A 21,046-nucleotide genomic window follows, 5' to 3' on the forward strand; every position below is an offset into this window, starting at 1 on the left:
AGCAGGGGAGGGGGCACCGCCAAAGGCTATGCGACCGGTTGTGCGACTCTCCCGCCTTCGCACGGTTGCTTCCGTCCTTATTCTTGACCCTCGCCATCACCAAGGATGAGCTTTCTCTTCAAGGCTGTATTGGGGCAGCGCGTGGTGCACCCACCTCCTCCGGAGAGTGACAAAAAGTCGCACGTGGCGGCAAACGGGGTATGCGACACCAAGTCGTCAGCGATACTTGCCACGAAGCCGGCGAACGCATCGTTGGTCAACAACGGAGCTCACGGCAAGATCTCTGCACCAAAGCCGAGTGGTAACGCTGCGGCGTCACCTTCCTTGCGTGCCGGGCCATCCGTCACCGCATCCGCGTCCTTGGCGGGGCCGCAGTCAACGCTTTTCTCATCCTCGCCGTCGCCGCCGCCGCGGCCCAGCACACCAACGCGGACGCTGCTTCTGCGCATTGAGGGCTGCACAGTGGCGCAGGATATCCGTGACGCGCAGCGCGACCTGCTGCGCTGCCCTGACCTCCCATACGCGCTAGATGCAACGTCGCTGAAGTCGCTGCTCGATTTGCTTGCCAGTTACGCCGATGAGGAGTCGATTACGGAGCCGACGCTGCATCTTCTCGCCAACGCCACGGACTTGGACTTGTACCCTGACGAACTGGAGTCGAACCGTCGTGTCGTCAAAGTCAACGCGGCGGCCAAGCGGCAAGCGAGGGATGCGCTGCTCCAGCCGCTCTTCGATGCGGTGCCATTGTTGCTAGACTCGATGAAAACAACAGCGCCATTTTGGAGCCGCTACTATGTCGTCGTCCTGCTTCAGAGGCTGGAGGAGTTGGAGCCGTATAAGCTTAATCAGTCCCTGCTTGGCGCCCGCGGCATCGGCGTTTTGCTCGACGCGTTGAACGAGGATGAGCACGATTTCCTGCTGCGTAATCAGGCTTTGGTGCTTCTCACATCGCTGACCTTGGCCGATGCGGAGCTTCAGACCCTTCTGGCCTTCCACAACGCCTTCGACTCGCTCTTTGATGTGATCCAGCGTGAGGGCGGTGTACGGCATGGCAGATCCATTGTGCAGGACTGTCTGACGGTGGTGCACAACATACTCCGCTCGAACAAGGCAACCCAGAAGTTCTTTCGCGAAATGGGCTGTGCTGCACGGCTGGCGGCCCTGTTCGACTCCGTCCCATCTGAGCTGGCGGCATGCACGCTCGTGGATGAGAGCCGCAGCGGCGGCGACGGCAGCTCTGCAGGCTCCGTATTCCCCCAAACGAGAGTGTTGACCGAGAAGCTGGAGGCACTCCTCGACGTTACTAGGACTTCCGAGTCGATGCTAAACTTGCTCATGTCCGTTTCCATTCTCGCATGCGTCCTGCGCGGCGTCGACGAGGGCGAGGAAGAGCGACACTCCACGCAAGACGCCCTCCTTCGATGCGGTCTTCTGACTTCGCTCGCTCGCCTCGCGTTCAGCGGGCTGCTCATCGACGACGCCACCCGAATCGAAGCAGTGCGGGTGCTGGCGTTGCTGCTGAGAGACTCCCGGCGAGCGGTGGAAGAATGGCTGAACCTCCCGCCGGTCACAACTCTCGTCCGAGCCACTCTGCCTTACACAGTGCAGGTGTGGCCGGCTCCGCGCGCGCTGCTCGCATACGTTTGCGAGACAACTGACACAACGCTCGTCAGTGCTGGCGTGCAGCTCTTCACGGCGGTGCTGAGCGTGCCTGCCTGCCAAGAGCGCTCGGTTGGCGTGCTTCTGAGCGGGTTGGTGTCGCCGCCTCTGGAGCGTGGTTATGGCCACGGCGGCCATGAAGCAGTACAGACGTGGGCTAACACGACGTCACTCCCCAGCAGTCTCAGTGCGGGCAACGCCAGCGCCGCCAATACGGATGCGCAGTGTGGCGCGGCGCTTGCGCGGGTGCTGCTCTCGTCGCGAACGTCAGCTGTAGAGAAGTTCTACACCGCCCAGGTGCTGCGCGCGCTGGTTGCGGTGCCTGGCGCCACTCCAGTGCTCCAGGACCTCGTGAACGCACCGGTGCCGCCGCACCTGCAGACGTCGACGCTGGACGGTCTTGTCAAGGCGCAGCCGGGATGGACGCTGTCCTCCCGCCTGCCGCCCTCCTTCTTTAACTACACCGTCACCTTCGTGCTTTTGTGCCTCGGCGGCGGTGCGGCTGCACAGCAGGTGAACACGGCGGCTCTCGGTGCCTATGTTGGGGCGCTGCTAGAGTGGATGGGCTCTTCTCCCGTGGCGGCTGCCGCGTTTGTCGAGGAAGTGTCATGGGGTGAGACGCTGCTTCACCAGGCCCGCCGCGACGGCGCCGCCCATCTTCGGTTGTGGTCAGCGGTGCTAGTCGCTAGTGCCTGTGTCGTGTCAACGACAGCGACGACCGCCGCTGCCGCCCCACCCACAGCCGCGGCGGCCGCAACAGCTCTCACGCGCCGGTTTCTGCAGATGGTGGGTGGAGGGGCGGCTCTTGACACGATCCTCTTTGACCTGAAAGCCAGCACGCCGGTGTGGCAACACCCTGTGGCGAGCGGGCTGCGAACACAGAATCCCACCCCGTACGATGAGGCTATTGTGGGTCTGGTGGAGCAGCTTGTGGCGAACTTCAAGCAGCTCTTGGACAGCGTTGCGGGGTCTGCGTCGCAGATGGCACGTGCGACGATGACGCTGCGGCCGTCCATACACTCTGCACAGCAGCAGCCCGATGATGCGCAGACGGAATACCGAGTAGCGTCAGAGCCGGTTGCATCGCCGCCGCCGCCGAGGGAGGCGGGTCCGTTGGCATCGATGCAGCCGCCACCTTCTAGCCCAGCCGTTGCGTCGCTGGGAAGCTTGGGGCACAGCATTATGCCGTCTGGCGACTTCCGGGCTGAGCCTTCTCTACCACAGCCTCTGGCTGCCCCACTGAACCCGGTAGGGGCCCCTCTTGTGGCAGACGCGCACGCGCGCGACATGGTGGCTGCGCTGCAAGCGGAGCTCGAGGCCACCCGTACGGAGAAGGTGAACCTCACGAACGCACTGGCAGAGTGGCGCGAACGGGCTGAGCAGACCGCTGCACAGTGCGCTGCCCTGGAGGAGGAGCAGCAGAGGCGTGCCGCCGCGGCCGCGGAAGAAGAGCGCATTCGACTGGAGGATGCGGCTACGTCGACAGCGGAGGCCGCGCACTCGCACGCCTTATCGGCTGAGGTGGTCGAAGAACTTCGCGAGAACATTCGGCTGCTCGAAGAGGCACTGAGCTCGAAGGAAGAGGAGCATCAGCAACTGGTGGAGTCGCTGAACATGATGGAAGAGCAGCTGCGGCACGTTTCAAATGCCACAGCGGCCGCTGCCTCCCAGCAGCGACAACATCAGCAAGAGCAGCAGCATCTTCCACCACCGGATGTGATTGCTGCGATGAAGGCGGAGCGCAATGCGGTGGTCGAGCAGCTTGCGCTATCACAACAGGAGACTGCACGACTGCAGCATGCTCTGCAAGGCGTCAGTAGCGACTACAGCGAATTGCTGCTCCTCGTAGCCGAGCTCAACGAGGAGTGCGTGTCGGCGAAGGCAGGCTCGTCCATAGCAGACACGCCGGCACGGCCGTGGCCGGAGGATGCCGGGCTCAGTCTGAAAAGGGTGGTTGAGGCGCCTCCAGAGCCGGCCGTCTACGACGGTGCCATGAGGGACGAAACCATCTTCACTAGTGCGGAGGTGCTATCTGGAACGGCTGCTACACAGCAGCCTGTGCAGTGGGAGGGCACGATGGATACTGCGGCAACTGGCATGCTCAAAATGCCAGGGCAAGAACCGGTGCCCACCACACCGGCGTCGGCCCCGGTCTTGGCTATCGGGAGACAGACGAGTGCGGATGCAAACGGCAGGCCTGGTGGGCCCATGGACGCCTATGAAGAGGCGACGGATGTCACGATTCACCCTTCGGACGCGAGAGCTCCTGCGCAAGCTTTCGCGGCCCCCCTACCGGTCCAGCAGTCGATTCCGCTGTCGGTAGCGCCAGCCAATGCATTTCCGATTTCCAGCCTAGCTGTATCGCAGACGGAAGCAACACCGCCTTCGCTTGCCCCTCCGTCGCGACCCGACGGACAGCAACAGCAACATGCAGACCGGCCGCCGCCCCCTCCAGCAAGCCATGCCCCTCCTCCATTGCCACCGCCACCGCCACCGCCCACAATGGCGCACACCCACCCCTTTCAGCGGTCTGGGCTGCAAGCCCCTCGCTACCCTGACCCGCCCACCATCTTCTTCGTTGGTGGAGACGGCGCTCCTGTAGCGGCGCAGCCGCCCCAACATTCCGTCTCCAGCGCTGGTGGCGAGCAGCGCTCGCGCGACGGAAGACCACCGCCGCCACCCAAAGATCTGCCGCCGCCGGCCGCGTTGTGTTCGCCTCAGCTAAGTGCGCTGTCGCATCGCTTTTCAGCACCGAGGGTTCAGTCTGCTTTCCTTGCCAAGGACTCACCGCGGAATTCTGACCCCGTGGTGAGGCAGCAGAAAGACGGACTGGTGGACGGTACAGTGCATGACTCTGCGAGAGTGGTGCCGCCGTGGGCCTCTCAAAGTATGCAGGAGGCATCAGTGACCGACAACATGTCGGCGTCCAGGTATAATACCCCCAACATTTCAGCTACGCACCATTCTGCGCAACTGTGTGCAGAGGGCGCACCGGCTGCTGCTGTGTTCACCACCTCCGGCGCTGCTCTTCAGAATCCTTTCTTGGCCGGCGCTGGAAGTCGCGAGGATGACCCATTCGCGATGGTGGGTGGCGACGACACGCTTCTCGGAAGCGGCGGAGAGCTGGAGATGGGAGGAGGGGGAGCCAGGGACCGTGGTGCAGCTCGCTGGACCACGAGGGAGCCGTGCTTAGCGACAAACGCACCACCGAAGCCACAAACTGCCGCGGCGCCGAGCAACAGCGCAGGGAGCACAAGCGAGGCATCTCCTCGTGGTGTAGCTGAGACCGAGTCTCTCGAGGCGAACAACCCAAGCAGTACTCCTACAACGGCCTACAACCCGTTTACGGACGTCAACACCAGCGGCGATGAAGCAGACGACGATTTCGGTGGCCTGCGCTAATGGCTTCGAGAAACGGACGTAGTCTCGGCGAGGGGGTCTTTCTCTCTCTGGTCTGTCTGTATCGTCCTCGGCGGACCCTGCGAATGCCCATCGTACGAGTCGAGAGGAGCGGCTCGTGATGTTTCGAGGACTGCATACGCAGATCCGTTTTCTAGCGATGCATTTGCGCGTCATGGGCTGCCTTTTTTTTTTCGCGCGCGTGTGTCTGTGCGGGTGGGTGGGTGGAGGCGTGCGTGCTGTCCACTTTTGTTGTGGTCGTGTTTGTGTGTACGTCACTCTCGGAAGAGAGCAGCCAGTAGTAAACGTGTCGCGATTTCCCGCTGCCTTGTGGGGCGCTACTGTCTCTGTCTGGTACTTTGTCGAGCTTGTTGTTTGACGTTGCTGACGCCGTAGATTCATGGCGGGCGTGCTACTTCTACTTGACAAGCTCCCACTGTCATTCATCACTGCGCTTCCACTGCCTTTCTCATTTCCCGTGTGTTCTTACACCCCCTCCCCTGCCCTTTTTTTTGTTGTTCCCCTACTTCTGTAATGTTTCATCTACGCACAGCTGTGTGCGTTTCACAGCCATTGGCCTGAGCCCGTTTTTTGGTGTAGAGCACACACAGAGGAACTGACGCGAGCGCTGTGCGCCATGACACAATCGAGCAAGCCACCACGTACCCCTATGGAGAGCCCAATCACCGACGGTGTCGCCTCAGCTCTGTGTGCAACAAAAGAACAAAGACGCCTCACCGTTCTCTCGACGCGAGCTGTTTCTCCTCTGGCTACTTCGCCTTGCCGCAGCCCCAGGGGTCGCTGCCCTTGCGTTTCGACGACGGTTTCGGCGCCTTCTATGACTGCCATCGCCCTCCCGCTCCTCCCGCTTCTCCACCGATAATCTCCCTTTCTTTACTCCAACGCCCTCTCTCTGCCTCTCATATTTGTGGCATTCTCTGCGTTCCTCTGCGTACAGAGTTCACGTCTGGTTGAAGCGGTGCACCTCGCGCTGTTCTCGTGCTGGCGCCTCTGTTTTTTTTTTTTCGCTCGTGTTGCTTCTTGTCTGCTGTGGTAGTGGTGAAGGCGTTGGATTTCTACTGCGGCTCTCTCTGTCTCACTTTTTTCTCTCAGACGTTGTGTCTTGACTTGTCTCTCGAACGAAGCTGGGCTGACATACCATCAAGAGGAGACGTTTAATTTCCAAAGAAAAAGAAAATCAGCAGCGGCGTCTATCCTCAAACGCACATCATCACGACCGGACTGGGGAAGGGGAAGCGTGCAAAGGAGCTGAGCATTGGTGGTTCAGCGGTCGTTTCCGTTCGATTGCCCCACCGTGCTGGGCGCCAATCATCTCCTCCTACCGTTGCTCGCGCGCGCACACGTTGCTCCACGCTTCCTCGCCCTTGTTTCCTCTCACCTCCTCTGTGTCTGTGCGTGTGTCTTACTTGTTGGTCGCGTACTGGGTATTCATCTATTTTCTTTGTGGTTGTTGACAAGTGATGCTCTCTGCCGCTGAGGAGTGGGAGCTCGAATAGATCGTCTTTGTGCTTCCATACACGCAGATAAACACACACACACGCACACGCACACGCACACGCACACGCAACTTCCCTTTCGGTTTTGCTGTGCATTTTCCTTTCTCCTTTGTGCTGATTGCCTCTATCGCCCCCCCCCCTCCTTTATTTCCTGTGCGCCTTAGGTAGTTTCTGCTCACCTTGTACCTGTATTGCTTCAATCTCTCTGGGTGTGTGCGTGTCGCATATATATATATATACCACTAAAAGTGTCGGCTGTGTGTCGCCCATCAGGCGCGTAAGCACGCGCGCGCTCTCTCGGTTCTTGCCCTTTCGCGCTCATCGAGGTCGTTGATGTGAGTACGTCTTTGAATACCTTCCTGGATACATACTCTGATACAACTTCACTAGTCGCCATGACTCAGCCTGCTGCTGCTGCTGCAGAGGTTGCCGCGCAGACGGCGCCGATCCTTGGCGAGTGTGTCCTCAAACTTTCACGCTCAACCACCTACGAACCACCACTGTACCTTTTCCCAGAGTTGCTGCCGCCGGTACCACAGGGAACACCGCCGCTGCCAGTGTGGGACGCTGTGGCCGATGCTGTGGACATCGCTGCTTCGTCGTGGCGCGTGGCAGACGCGACGCAGCTGATTGCGGCTGGTGTGGCAGCAGCTGGCGCAAGCGGTATCAAGCCTAGCACCGCAGTGGAGCGCAGGCCGCAGGCGATGGTGACGCTGACATCTATGATTGCCAAAAACCGTCTGCTGGCGGCAGGCTTGGATGCAACGGTGCTGGAGAGAGACGCCTTCTCATCGGCTGCAATCATTACCCACTTGGCTGCGCTTCAAGCACGCATGGGGCTGAGCGACGAGGAGGGCGCCGCCATCATGTCGAACCACTTCATTAATCTTCTCGCGTGGCAGAAGCTGCGCGAGCTTAACGGCCCCTTCCTGCACGCCGCTGTGTCTGGTGCGGAGCAAAAGGTGAGCGAGGGGGAGGCGGCAGGGAGCGCCGCCTTTTCGCCCTCCCCGGCTGCGCCACCCTCGTCTCGGAAGCGCAGTCGCGCTGTCCAGGGCGGCGACGAGAGAGACGTGTGGCTCCCGTCGCCACATCCATGGGCAACGGAGGCGGAGCTGGCAGCGTCGGACGGCTCTGGGCGATTTGTGGCGGCGAGCGAGGCGAACGTAGAGAAGCAGGTAGAGCTGCTGCAAACTCTTGCTGAGCTCTACCAGCGGCCTTGGCGGACACTCGCTTCACGAGGTCAGCAGACCGACTTTGTGGTACCACCAGGAACGGTGAACGTCACTAGTCCGCTCGCGGACAATAGCAAGGTGCCAGGGGCCCTTCTAGACCCTGCCACCGCCCTCGGGTGGGGGGCGACCCTCTCCTCATCACCCAACACAGACTACTTTGGTAGCGTGCGTGTGGCGCACACCGCGTGCTTCTACGCAGTGGTGCTGTCCGCGGCAACGCCCGCTTCAGCCGGGAAGTCCGCTGCCCCCGCTCCCACGCGTCTGCCGCTGGAAGAACTTACCACCTACTTTGGGCGTGAGTCAGGGGTACGAGGAGCGGCTGCTGTTGCCGCGGCAGCGGCTACTCCCATCGCCGGCGCCTTGGCTCCTTACACTACCCACCCAGAGGTGCTCTCCCGGTTTCAGTTCGCGCTGGTGCTGCGGCCGGTGTACGAGCACGCCGCGGATGCCAATGAGGTGAGGCGGCCCGACAGCAATTTGCACTTGGGCAAACGAGAGCCATCGAACGACGACGAGGCGTCCGACAGCGACGCGGACGCGCATCAAGGGCACGCGGCGGTGCTGCACACAAAGCGACCGCACCACTACACGCTGTGGCTCGTCAACTACGGTCGCAATGGTTTGCGCGTGGCTGGACGAGGCTGGGTGCTTGGCGAGCCGCGCCAGCTGCAAGCCGGCGACGTACTCATCGTAGGAAGCGAAGTTCAGCTACGTGTGGAGGAGCACTTCTCTGCGGCCGCCGCTCGTGCGCCTGTCGTAAGCGACGCGACTCTCAACACCGCTTCTGTGAGCTCATCGCAAGTGAAGCAGGAGCGGATCGAAGAGGAGTAGCACACGAGTGTGGCCGTCACGATGGTGTGTCGATGAAGTCTACACAGCATGACTTTTCGTTGGATTTGGTTCGTTGTTGGAGTGTTGGGTTTGTGGTTTTCTTACTTTCCCTCTCATGCGCGCCGCTGTTGGGACATGGACTCGCCCGCTTTACTTCCTGCCGCTCGTAAGCAGACGGAGTTGTGCCTTTCGGTTGGTGTACTTCTGTCTTGTATTTGTGGGGTTCTCTCCCTCTCCCACCCTTTTGTGGTGTTGTGCTATTCCTTCTGATTTCCTTTTGTGTGTGCTTGTCCCCCTCGCTGTTGTCGTTCCGTTGTTCCTTGACGTCCTTCGAGGGCCACTAAAAACTCATCGCTCGTAAGACGGTCGCGCATGTCTAGGGATAGAGAACGTGAAGCACACAGAGAGAGAGAGAGAAAAGGAAAATATCGGTGGTCTACCAAACAGAAAACAACCATTTGCGGCTTGGCGGCGCTGTTTCTTGGACTTTCTGTGTCTCAGTGACGCTGATGCGGGTGCAAGCGGAAGGGCCCGGACATGTGCGTCGTGTTGTGCACACTTGAGTGGCGCACCGCTGCTCCGCAAGCCCCTTCTTTTTTTTTGGAGGGGGGCATTTTCTCGCTGCTTGTTTTCTTTCCGAAGAAGGGAAAGATGTGCTGACAAACGCCGTAGAGGTGGTGGACGCGCGGAGGAGCAGTCGAAGCTTGTGTGCACACGTCGGGCCACGCGCACGGCACAGCCCCAACACGAGCTCCGAATGCGCTGCCGTCTCTTGGAATGCATCGAGGCACCGCTTTCTATTTTCCCTTTTCCCTTCTCTCCTCCTTCCCGTGTCTTCCTCAGCGGAACACATATACACGCGAACTTGCTTAGCAGGGGAACCCCAACTTTCGTGCAGTACCTCGTCTGCTTCTCTTGCCGCACGCATTACTTCTTCACCCCCTCCCACACTCGCACACTCTTGGACTCCCCTTGTGCTTTCTGCTCTTGTTTCTCGAGGCAATCGTTGACGGGACTATACATATCTATATCTCTATAGATATAGTGCTGCATCGCCTCTTTCGCTGACACTTCGCGCGTGCTGAAAGCGTGCTTGCAGAGTGGCTCTGGGGCCTATTTTCTTTTTTTTCCCAGCCCCCCTCTCCTCCCTCCACGGCCACTCGAATTCAACAACCAGCTGACGAGCGCGTTGAGGCCGCAGGAAGGGACAGCGAGAGCGGTTCAGCTGTTAGGTCTGCTCTGCCACCACAGACATCAACGGAGCAAGTCACAGCCGGTAAAAAAAAGAGAGACGAACCGATCAGCAGAGGAAACATGGGCATCAGTGTCTATTCGCTAATCTCAGCTGTGGTTCTGTGCCTGAACGCACTGGCCATCCTCTCGGAGTCGCGGTTCCTCTCGAAGTTTGGGTTGGCCACTCCACAGGCCTTACAAGGGGGCATCGCTCCACAGCAGGACACCGCCTTCAATGACATGGTGCCATCTTCTTTTGATGCCGATTTCAGCTCTAACGGGAACGGCGGTGTCCGCTCTGTCTCGTCCATGAAGTTGCAGATTGCTTCTCTTTTGCACTCCATCCGCCTCCTGATGCGCTGGCCGCTCATCTTTGTGAACATCATGTTGATCGGCCTTGCGTTGATCTTCGGCTGATGAGGGGTACCGCAACATGGACCACGGACGCAAGCGCGGAAAGGAGACGCGCCTTCTCTTCACACGCGTGCACTCAGCAGCGAAGCGGAAACAGCCAAAAATCAGAGTAATAGTTACGCATCTCAACGTATCTCAGTGAGGCGCATGCAGGCGCGCTCTGGTGAACACGCGTATGCTGTCACCAATCCAGGTGTGGCATCTGCCACTTGCTACCTCCTCATGCACCCCCCCTCCCCGTGCCCCTTTCTGCCTGTCCTCATCACCGCCGCTGGCATGGATGTCGCGTTTGCTTCCTTACTCTTCCTCTCGCTGGGCTGCGCATCGGAACAACAACAACGAAAGCACAAGCAAGCACTCACAACACGCGCTGCCTCTCTTGCTTTGGAGAATCTTACACTCGTAGGCTTCGTAAATGCCTTCTGTAATTGACGCGAAGGGACTTCCCTCACTGGGTCCGCCCGTGTCGAACTGGGGCACGAACCAACCGAGAACAGGAGTCACGCGCAATGCGCGTCGCGAAAAGCTTGGGCTGTGGAGCGCTGTCGCCCTGCAGCAACACTTCACAGCTACCGGCGGCCGTGGAGGTCTGCCGCTGCCGCTGTCGTCGTCCGCGTCGCCCTTGCAGAAAGTCAGGGGCGTCGCCGCGGCCCTGGGTGACAACGCCGGCTCCTCTTCGGGAACTGTAGCCTCAGACCTTCGGTCGCACCTCGGGCCTGCACCAAGTCTCGCCGGGCGATTGCAGAAGCCGACACTTGCGCAGCGCATGGGGCTTGTACCAGGTCCGCCGCCGGCGCCATCTGCCGACGACTGGCGGGTCATTGCGCATCGTGCCCTCTTGCGCGAGCATCAAAACGCGCGCGACGCTGGCTTGCCCGGGGCCAACCCGTCTGTCTGCCCCATCTGCCAAATGAGCTACTCCTCCAACCGCGACGAAGGCCAGGTGATCCTAAGTTGCTCACACGTCTTTCACGCCCAGTGCTTTCGCTCCTTCGAGCGATACGTGCGCGCTCAACAGAGAGCTGATGCCCTTGGAGTTACCGAGGTTATCGCCCCACTGGCGTGTCCGGTGTGCCGCACGCAGAGCTACTATAAGCGCATCTTTTACGAGGGAAAAGCGGTAGCGCAACGAGCAGCCATCGTCAAGGTGCAAGCCGCTGTCCGCGGACTTCTCGCGCGGCGCGCTTACACCAAAATAAGACTGCTGAACAACCCACAGTTTCGCACGCGCTACGTCCAGGAGCGTCTCGCCCGTCTGTCTGCTGCATGGCAAACTTTTTGTGCTGAGCAGGAGCAACGCCGAGCGGGTTTGCAGACGGCACTCGCCGTGCAGCACGAGATGGCTCGCGCAGCCTTCTTGAGTGAAGAGGCATGGGCGGAGCTCTGGAGGAAGGCGGTGCATGGCCCGTCCACCTCTAGCGAACCTGGAAGTTTGGCGCCTCCGTCCACGGCTTGCGCGTTGGTGCAGTGCCCTATCTGCCTGGAGCTCATTCACTGCTCGCAGTGCCCCGGCACCGGGGCCGCCGCATTTCATGCAGGTGGGGTGCACCGCTTGACTGGAGAGGACGCTGTGGCGGAGATGCGCATGGCCTACGAAGCTCGAAAGGCAGCCCAAAGTCTTCCGTCTGTCGAGCCGAAGGCGTCAAGGGCGTCTGCTGGCACGCTTGCGGGAGCTTCGGCGAAAGGTGCAGCGCCGCGCAAGGCGGTCAACCCATTGACCCCTAAGCCTGGAGCTGATGTCTCGGTGAGGGATGGAAAAGTGGCATCGCGGCGCGCACCACAGCACCGAGCAGGGCGCCGGAAAGGATTTGCTCAATCGACAGGTGCCGCGCCGTGGCCTGAGAATGAGAATGCATTCGCTGCACTGTCGTCTGCCCAGGGAGTGGACGCGGTCGGCGCTGACGAGGCTGCCGTGGTGCTGCCACATAGTGGGGTCCTGCTCAGTTGCGGTCACTACTTCCACGCCGCCTGCATTGACTGCTATGAGCGCTTCAATGAGCGGCGTTCCTTGGAAATCATAGCGCAAGATGGTAGAGCAGCCGTCGCTTTTCCTAACCGCTGCCCCATCTGCCGCTCCGGCTACATCAAGCACCCGATGTAATCATTCTTGTGGGAACATGACGAGACGAGTGTGAGGGAGGGAAGGCAAGGTGCAGCGGGGTCAGGGTGTCCCGGCCTCCCTCGCACTCTCTTTCCACGCATCTCCGCACTCACCGGCTGAAGGGGATTTTACTGCTACATGTAAAGTGGCGTGTGCTTTCTTTTTTTATTTTCGCTGTGCCTACAGCTCTTGTTTCTTGTTGCTTGCGTGCTCTTGCGCACGTTTTGAAACGCAGAGCAGCGATTGACAGCAATCTTTCAAGTGCTGCCTCTGAACGTCTTGCGCATGCGGCATGGTTGCACTAGCGCGTGAGGGGGGAACCGCATTTGCTTGTGGCGTTCTACCGTGCCTCCTGGTCTTGTTTCTCATACAACCTATGGGTGCGTCTTTCCTCTCTTTGTCATGACGTTCCTTTCCTCACGCACACACAGATGCAGCCCAAGGACCCCCTCTGAAGAGTTGGGACAAACGCGGATAAGCACTTCCACACGCTATTCCGTTGATGTGCACGAGGCACAGGTGGTATGGATTTCATAGATGCCGCCATGAGCGGCTGCCCCATAAAGAGAAGACCGAGGATGACAAGCATGAACTTGCTCTTCCCGTGGAACTCAGCGAGCGAGTGCGTGCCGAACAGGCGAAAGAGGGGAAACTGGATTAGTGTGTGTGTGTGCGCACCTGCTGCTTCTCTCCTGCCTCCTGACGACTGCTTTTCTGTCTCTGGGCGATTGTCTCTCTTCTTGTTTGTTTCTCTTCAATCTTGTGTGGTGCCCTCTCTCCCTCCCTCAAGGAAATGCCGGGGATCGACTACTCCAAGTGGGACAAGCTGACCGGCAGCGGCACCAGCAGCGGCAGCGAGTACGAAGGGGACAGGGCCGACAAGGCGCACGATGACAGCAGCAGATCCCCGCAGGTGACACGGCTGGAGTATCCGTCTCGCGTGACACTGGGCCCGAATGGGGTGCAGCTCGAGCAAGTGCCACCCAAAGCGTCAGCCAGCCCGTTTCCGGGGACGAATGCACCTCCGAAGGAAACGCATAACGGCAGTGTTGCTGTTGCAAGATGCCCAATCAAGGAAGAGTCTTCTCCCGCCGAGCACGGCACGGGGGCTCCAAAAGCCACCAGTAACTCTACCGGCAACACAGCTGGGAGACGGGATGAGGACCAGGAACGCATGGACACCACTGATGATGACGAGGATTTGCTATACGAGAGCCTTGCCCGCAACGGTGGCCGGGAGGGCTCACACCACTGGTGGACCCAAACCGAAGACACGGTAACTGTGAGCTTCTTGGTGCCTTGGGAGACGAAGAGCAAGTCTGTGACCGAGTTCCGTCTCTACGAGGCACGCTCGACGACGGCGCCAGAGTCAGAGCTGCATCAAGCTCACTTGGAGATAACGATTCTGGTGCCGCCAGCGTGCCTGATGTCGGCGAGCGGCGGCCCGTCTGCTTCAGCGGCGCCTCTCCGCATCCACCAAGTGTTCCGCTACCCTGTGAAGCTATCCGAGGATCTGATTGACGGCTGTTGGCAGCTGCACTTCATGCCTAGGCGTCACCTGCGCCTCTTGGTTGTGCAGCTCTTTAAAGAACCCGTCGGTCTTGGCATGACGCTGTGGTGGGACCGCTGCTTTGTAACGGACACGACTTCCGTGATTGCTGATACGCAAGCCATTCCAGACCGAAAGCGGCGGATGGAAGCGACGCCAGGGTCAAAGGAGAAGGCGGAGCAGTTCCGCAAAGTATGGGCCGATGCACACGAGGAGTTTCGTCGGCGTATGCAGGAGCGCAAGCGCGAAATCAGCGAGTGAATATGGGAGGCATCGAAGCATTACGCACCCACGCAAGCGAAAGAACAAACCAAAGCGACTACTAGTGAAAAAAAAAAACAAAACAGCTCGTGAGCGGCGGGGGAGAAAAAGTAAAAGAAACCCCGCGCGCGACGGCACACCCGACGCGTTCTGTCGCAGTACCTGGTGGATGCGGAAGCCGTCCGCTGAGCTTGAACCGCGAAGCTAGCACGCAAGTGATCACCTCAATGGAAACGAGAATCGGCACACCGCTCCGCGCATGACGATCAAGGATGAGGGCACTTGCTGTGCACTGCGGATGCACGTGTCTGGCTTGCCACTCGTACATCCTTCTTTTTTTCACCCGCTGATCCTCTTATTTCGTCTCTTCTTGCCTTTTTCTTTGTTGTTGTGTGTCTGCGGCTCTCGTGTTGTCGGTGGTGCATCAACATGTACAGTGCACACGCATGCGCGAGCAAACGTCTCCGCATGTGGATGGTTTCTCTTCTCTTTAAGCGCTTCTGTCCGTGCACATAGCGAAGACAGCATAAACAAGGACAGGAAAAGCAGGTGCGCAGTGAGCCTCATTTTTTTTTTCGGTGGCGTACTTCGCTTCTCTCCTCTTTACACACGTCCGTGCAACGTTCCCATCACCTCTTGCGCAGTCATATGTATCTTGCGTCGTTGCGGTTCTCCGGTTTCCTGCGACTACAATGTTCAACAAGGCGGACTTGGTGGTGTTTTACTTCACCTACGCCACTCTCATGATAGCGCTGATGGTGTGCAGTGTCTTGTCACCCATCCAGGTGCGATCTGTTGGTGAGCGGAACCTGTCTGTTTACGGCGTAGCACTTGCGTATGACCCGCCACCTAGCACCTGGCTCGGGGCATCTGACAGCGCCTCGAAAAGCAGCATCGGCATCATCGACACCAGTAGTGGGTCATCACTTCCCGTCGAGACGGCGCGCATTAGAACGTCGCTGGCGCACCTCCCCGCTTCGACGCTGACACGCTGCATGACGGCCTACCTTGTCTTTGCCTCATTGTGCATCCTCACGTGCCTCTCACTCCTCGTCTCCTTGTTCGTCCAGATGCTGCCGATGAAGCACGGCCGTGCTGCCGTCTTGATCACACGCCTGCTCACGGTTCTCGTGCCGCTCGCTGCCATCGCCTGCTTCACGATGGCGGCCGCTCTCGGGCTTCAGTCCCATTTGTATCACAACGTGGCAGCGGGGTACTACACTGACGCGCGCCGTGACAGCCCGGTAAGCAAGCTGCACTCCGGCTTCTTTTCCTCCGTCGCCGCTGCGCTCATCGGGCTCTTGGTCGTTTTGCTATCTCCCGTGCTCCGAATGTGGTGAGGCCGCCGCGGGAGGGAGCTGGCGCCCTGCTGAACCCCAGCGCCTTTTTTTTCGCTTTGGCACTTTGTGTGATGGCAGCATGGAGGATTTCTTCCTCGCTTTTTTTGGTCTTCGTCCTTCGTCTTACCTACTACCACTGCAGACTCCTAATGGTCAGGGCCACAGCGCAGCGCGTGGCATCCAGCGCCCAGTGCACTCTCCCCCCTTCCCCCCACTGAGTCGAGGAAACCTGACAGTCCCCCTCTCCTATCCCCTGCTAAATTGTGACCCGCTTTCTGATGGTGGCAGCGGCAGGTCCCCACGACCTAGGGGGAGGGGGGCGTCATTGCGGTGCATCGCCATGGATGTCGGCGGTCGGGTCCTGGACGGCGGTGCATCGGACCAACCTGCGACAGCGAACATGTCTGTCTTGTCCATATGATGGGCAGAGCTTCGGCGTGACTCGACCGTGTCTCCTACCCGGCCCTCGCGCTGCTCATTGTTGGGTAGGGCCGCCTGAATCTGTCGCCCCAAGGGGGATGCACGAAGGGCGGCGACCGGCATGATCGGAGCCGCTGTGTGGCTGGGTGGGTGGGTAGCGTTGGAGGCAGGTGCCGTGCTCGGATGGCGGAGGCGGTGCATTTTTGCTGCACGGCGTGTGTGTCTACTGTCGCCTGGCACCACGCGAATGGGGCCTGTGGGTGGCCGGGGTTCGAGTGGAGTTGCGCTCACGTTGTGCGGCAGATAATGAACAAGTTGAGAAAAAGAATTCTCGATGCCACGCTCGTGTAAAGAAGGCTGTGGCGGAGAAGCTGTTTTTGCTTGGTGCCCTCCACCACTCGAAGCATGCGCGACTTACTTCATCTTTAGCGGAGCGAGAGAGGGCCGAACGTGCCACGCACGTGGTCAATCTGCGTTAAAGGGAAAAGATGCGGTGATGACCTGCATTGCTGCGGGCATGGCTTGTATGGCATCGACTGGTACTATCTCTGGTTTCTGCCTGCCTTGTTGCTTTCTCGCTCTGATGCATCGATCGACACATTATGAGGCCGCCGGCTCTGCACCCATTTGGAAAGGGGCGCAGAGGGTCTCCTGTCGTGGGTGGGTGTGCAAGGGGAGGGAGGAGGGTCATCGTCATCCCCTGCAGTGTTCCCACCTCTCTCCTCTCGCACCACGGCAGACGTGTCCTCTTTTGTTTTCCATCAGCTTTGTTGTGTCTGTGCACCCGCGATCGCTCTCACTTCGCGTTTTCTGCGGAGTGCGTGGCCTAGACGCCATGCCGCAACCATAGGGAACGCGTGTGGAGGCCATCCTTTGGGAAGACGAAACAGCCACATGGTACTCCTTCAGCGCTCCCGCGCGCAGGTTGCTGCTGAGGAGGAAGCACGTAGGCGCTACCGCTAAGAAGTCCTGACAGCAGACGCACACAAATGCAGCGTCAGGGCACTCGCGCGGCACTGCGTTAACGTGTTGTTTTACCACCGCGGCGAACATCCATCTCAGCGCATGGTGCGCAGCGCGGAGTGGTCTCGGGTGATGCTGGCCGCGAGATTGGCTGATGTCCGGCAGGCTGTGATTGAAAGAGGTGCTGTAGAAGCCAGGCAGCGGCCCTTGACCCTACCCGCGCGGACTCTGCCCCATTTTCGCACGACAAACGGTGAAGGGCGGCGTCACGCCGATGCCCTGCGGGCAGCGAGGTGTGAAGAACTCTTGTCAAAGAAGTCCGAGTTTCTGTCGCGCTCTATGTAGGCCATGCGCCATCCTGCCCGATCAAACGCTTCCCCCCCTCCTCACAACGGCAAAGGCAACGAAGAAGAGCGAGCGGCCGTTTCGATGGCTCTCCGCTGAGGGTGGGTGAGGATGAGGAACCAACGCAGGGTCTGCGTGATTCTGTGATGGGCAGCGGCGGTCTATCCAAGCTGCACTACCCTGCCGCTCCTTTGCGCCTTGTTGGACGTTATGCCCCGCATCCCTTCTCTCCTTCTCATTTTCCTCTCAGAGACTAACCGATTCTTCACCTACCAGCAGCGCGCGTATTTCGTTCGGTATACATGTGTGTGTGTGCGTGTGCTTTGCGGCGGCGCTGCCTGTGTGATCTACTCCCGCTTCCTGTCCCATTCCGCTGAAGAAGAGCGTAGCTTCGCTCTTGAATGAGGCCATCATCGCTGTGCTATATCTTTCGCTATTCCGCCATGGTTCGGACGTGCTCAGGTCGTCTTATTCGAGGACCGCACGTGGACCTTGGCATGAAGCAGGCGCAAAAAAAAAAAACAATAACAGATCCCAGAATCCCTTGAAAGTGATGCGCTCACTGTCTGCGTCCGCATGTCGAGCGCAGCACAACACGGTGGCCGAAGCAATACAGCCACTCATGCGCGGCAGTGCTTCATGAAGAGGAGAAGGGGGAAATGAGGGTCATGAGGAGTGGAAGAAAAGCAAAAGTGACAGCGTTCTCGTGAAGTGGACGAAACCCTTGTTCCTGTATCCTGCTCATTCCGCTGGTGAGAACCGCCTTTCTCTCCGTATCTTCTCCGTTTCCTTCTCTTGTCTGTAACGTCTCCTCGGCGGTGCCGTAGTGGTGCCGCTGCACTTCATCGGCTACGCCTCACCTCTCGTTCTCTCTGGCACCTCTGCTTTGTGCGTGCTGCTGCGTAGTTGCTACACGTTCCACGTATCCACGCTCAGGAGCCTCTAGCACACCAGGTCCATTGTCCAACGGCAATCGCAATCCAGGAACATGGCGGACTCTTCGTGGACGTCTGCTGCTGCCGCTTCGGCGGCTACCGCTGCCCCCGCCTTTGATTTCCAACCCCTCCAGAAGAGCAGTGTCGACCTCTTTGCTACGGCGCCGCAGGTGAAGAAGCTCACTCGGCGTGAGAAAGACAAGATGCTGCGCGAGCTGGAGGTGAAACGAGCCAAACAGCGCGCCGTCGCTGACTCCAATGACGCGGCCGACAAGGGTAGGAAGGGGCAGCCGAGGCAGAGCGACAGGAGCGCCGCGGTGGCGGAGGTCGTACGCTCCGCCACTACCTCGTCCTCGTCCGGTGACGCCAGTGATGCCGGAAACAAGGGTGAGAGGAAGAAAGGTCTCTTCGAGACCGTTTTCGACACAAAGGAAGTGGAACAAGAGCTCGCCGCCCAGGAGGATCGCCGCAACCGGAAGCGCTCGAAGAAGCAGGTGCTCCGACACGCACTGCACTCCAACGAAGAGGAGGACGCACGCACGGTCTTCGTGGGCAATTTACCGAACACCATCCACAAGCGCGATGTGGAGAAGATTTTCAAGTCGTGCGGCAGCATCACGGCGGTCCGCATCCGCTGCCAGGCGCTAGAGGAGCTCGACGAGAAGCACCAAAATCTGGGTCGCGCCGTGCGTGTACTGCGCGGCGAAATCAAGAAGGACGCTAAATACAGTGCAACGGCGTACGTCCTCTTCGACTCAGCCAAATCTATCGCATCGGCCCTGGAAAAGAACGGGTTGGTCTTCCACAACCGCCACCTGGTCGTGACGACAATGGACGTCGAGAGTCGTGCGTACCCGCCGGAGACGTCCATCTTCCTCGGCAACGTGGCCTACAACACGACGGAGGAGGATGTGTGGAGCTTCTTTCAGGAGCACGGCATCGCAGATGTGAAGCGAGTCCGCCTGGTGCGGGATCGCGAGACAGGCGACTGCAAGGGCTTCGGTTACGTGGAGTTTATGCACGCCTCATCTGTCCAACCTGCCATAGAGACCCGCGGCGACAAGCTTAATGGGCGCGAGCTGCGCATCGTGCACGTTAACAAGTCAAAGGAGGTGAAGGTGGCGACGAAGAGCCGACGCGAGAAGCGACGCAGTGAGCACGCCGGCGGCCGTGTCGGTGCAGAGGAGCGCAAGCGATCCCGCAGCGGAGGCGACGCTGACGGTGGCAGTAGAGGCAGCCCAGACTACTCCCACGTCAAGAAACCGCGCACCGAGTCCGACCTTCCTTCGTGGGCGGGCTTAACAACAAACCCGCGGCGCAAGATGCCGAAGGACCTGCGGCCGCTTGTGGAGGGCAAGGTAGAGTTCAAGCCGCGCGGCCCACGCGCGCCAGTGAAGCGGAAGAAGCGCAACCCAGAGAAGTAAGGGCACCCCCGCGCGGAGACGAGCTGGAGCTGAACTGTGGTAGCCGGCCGCCGATGCACCGAGTGAGCTCGGCGAGATAGGAACGACAGATGGCTTCGAACAGTCATGCTTTGATAGCCGAAAAAAAAACGAAGAGAGGCGGACTTTGAGATGCACGGTATGTGTGTACCCTACCAATGACAGAGGACATCACCCGACCTGAAAAGAGTCGCTGAGCGCGGCCGTCCGTGTAACGTGCTAAGCAGGTCATCTACGGTGGTATCCTGCATTGCTTCTGTTAAGAAATCATGCGTCTTGACCTCGATTAAGGGAGTGCAACTAATTACGATATAAAGAAGCAAGAAGCAAAACGTGCGGTGACAACGGCATGGCGAATCCCTCTCGTGTCCTACGTGTCGACTTCTTCTTCACGACCCGTCAGCGGCTTGCTGCTCGTGGTGTGAACAAGAGGATCACCGGGCGGATCTAGAGTTCATGGAGAGCCATGCGCGTTTGGACGCCGTAGCTGCTGCCCCTTCGTTCTCAAGCCAAATACGAGACAGACTTCACCGCCGCCATGCGATTGAAGCGTGTGGCGTATAGTACCTTCTTCGGCTGCTGTTGAGAAACACAGAAGTCACAAGGCACACACACACACACTACTTCTAACGCTCCGCCCTCTCAGGACTTCGACTTTATGCCTCTCGAACTCCTCCTCCGGCGCTTTCCTCTTCTTTTTTTCATCTGTGCCCACTTCATCTACCGTCTCTATCCTCTTTCAATGACTAACCTCTCAACACTATGACGAGGAAGCGCTTGCAGAAGTGTCTTTCCCTTTTGTCGAACCAGCCTTTTTCGTTGCCTCGTTCTCTATGTTCTTTTCTTGGGATTACGACCCCCCCTCCTCCCCCACTCTCTCTCCTCTGCCCTCTTGTAAGTCATTCGTGCGTGCTTGCCGGCTCTCGGGTGCATCCGCTACCGCTACTGCTGCCTGTCTCTCCACCGCCGTCGGCCTCCCGTGTCTCACTCTCTGTGCCACACGACAAGAGCGCTAACACCCCTGCGAACACGCAGCAGCGGTATCGCACTCGACGGCGACCACTAGGAGGAGCCGCAAAGTGTCGTTATTGCCTCCTTGCACACAAGCACTCGTTCTCCACACTTACATCTCCAGTGTAAGCCATTCCTCCTCGCGAGGCACGCGGTCTACATAATACATATCTATCTATATATATACATGTATACAAGGAGAGACTAGCGAACGCGGTCACATCTGCTCGTCTAGTTCTTTTTTTTTTCGTTGTTGTTTGACAGGAGATTATAACATAAATAGATCGTTTTGTTTGTTTGTGTGGTCTATCAAAAGATTCTCTTCGGCTCTGCGTCTCTGCCGCTGCCCTTTTCACTACTCACTCCCGCACGACCGACCACGAGAGAAGTTGCT

General features: G+C 59.1%; 7 protein-coding genes across 7 annotated transcripts; all 7 read left to right on the forward strand.

Moving 5' to 3' along the window:
- Positions 1 to 105: 105 nt before the first annotated feature.
- LINJ_35_2530 (conserved hypothetical protein) lies at positions 106 to 5,061 on the forward strand (the record flags this gene model as incomplete). The annotated part of the gene is made up of 1 exon (XM_001469040.1): positions 106 to 5,061. One exon carries the CDS (start codon positions 106 to 108, stop codon positions 5,059 to 5,061), a length of 4,956 nt encoding a protein of 1,651 aa, XP_001469077.1.
- A 1,909-nt stretch (positions 5,062 to 6,970) lies between these two features.
- LINJ_35_2540 (conserved hypothetical protein) lies at positions 6,971 to 8,638 on the forward strand (the record flags this gene model as incomplete). The annotated part of the gene is made up of 1 exon (XM_001469041.1): positions 6,971 to 8,638. The coding sequence occupies one exon, from the start codon at positions 6,971 to 6,973 to the stop codon at positions 8,636 to 8,638; it is 1,668 nt and encodes a 555-aa protein (XP_001469078.1).
- Positions 8,639 to 9,952: 1,314 nt separating this feature from the next.
- LINJ_35_2550 (conserved hypothetical protein) lies at positions 9,953 to 10,288 on the forward strand (the record flags this gene model as incomplete). The annotated part of the gene is made up of 1 exon (XM_001469042.1): positions 9,953 to 10,288. One exon carries the CDS (start codon positions 9,953 to 9,955, stop codon positions 10,286 to 10,288), a length of 336 nt encoding a protein of 111 aa, XP_001469079.1.
- Positions 10,289 to 11,195: 907 nt separating this feature from the next.
- On the forward strand, positions 11,196 to 12,386 carry LINJ_35_2560 (conserved hypothetical protein; the record flags this gene model as incomplete). Its single annotated transcript, XM_001469043.1, has 1 exon — positions 11,196 to 12,386. One exon carries the CDS (start codon positions 11,196 to 11,198, stop codon positions 12,384 to 12,386), a length of 1,191 nt encoding a protein of 396 aa, XP_001469080.1.
- Positions 12,387 to 13,179: 793 nt separating this feature from the next.
- Positions 13,180 to 14,196, forward strand: LINJ_35_2570 (conserved hypothetical protein; the record flags this gene model as incomplete). Its single annotated transcript, XM_001469044.1, has 1 exon — positions 13,180 to 14,196. The coding sequence occupies one exon, from the start codon at positions 13,180 to 13,182 to the stop codon at positions 14,194 to 14,196; it is 1,017 nt and encodes a 338-aa protein (XP_001469081.1).
- A 692-nt stretch (positions 14,197 to 14,888) lies between these two features.
- LINJ_35_2580 (hypothetical protein, unknown function) lies at positions 14,889 to 15,536 on the forward strand (the record flags this gene model as incomplete). The annotated part of the gene is made up of 1 exon (XM_001469045.1): positions 14,889 to 15,536. The coding sequence occupies one exon, from the start codon at positions 14,889 to 14,891 to the stop codon at positions 15,534 to 15,536; it is 648 nt and encodes a 215-aa protein (XP_001469082.1).
- A 3,493-nt stretch (positions 15,537 to 19,029) lies between these two features.
- On the forward strand, positions 19,030 to 19,623 carry LINJ_35_2590 (putative RNA binding protein; the record flags this gene model as incomplete). Its single annotated transcript, XM_001469046.1, has 1 exon — positions 19,030 to 19,623. One exon carries the CDS (start codon positions 19,030 to 19,032, stop codon positions 19,621 to 19,623), a length of 594 nt encoding a protein of 197 aa, XP_001469083.1.
- Between the last annotated feature and the right edge of the window lie 1,423 nt (positions 19,624 to 21,046).

This window comes from Leishmania infantum, chromosome 35, assembly GCF_000002875.2.
Source record: "Leishmania infantum JPCM5 genome chromosome 35".
Lineage (NCBI taxonomy): Eukaryota > Euglenozoa > Kinetoplastea > Trypanosomatida > Trypanosomatidae > Leishmania > Leishmania infantum.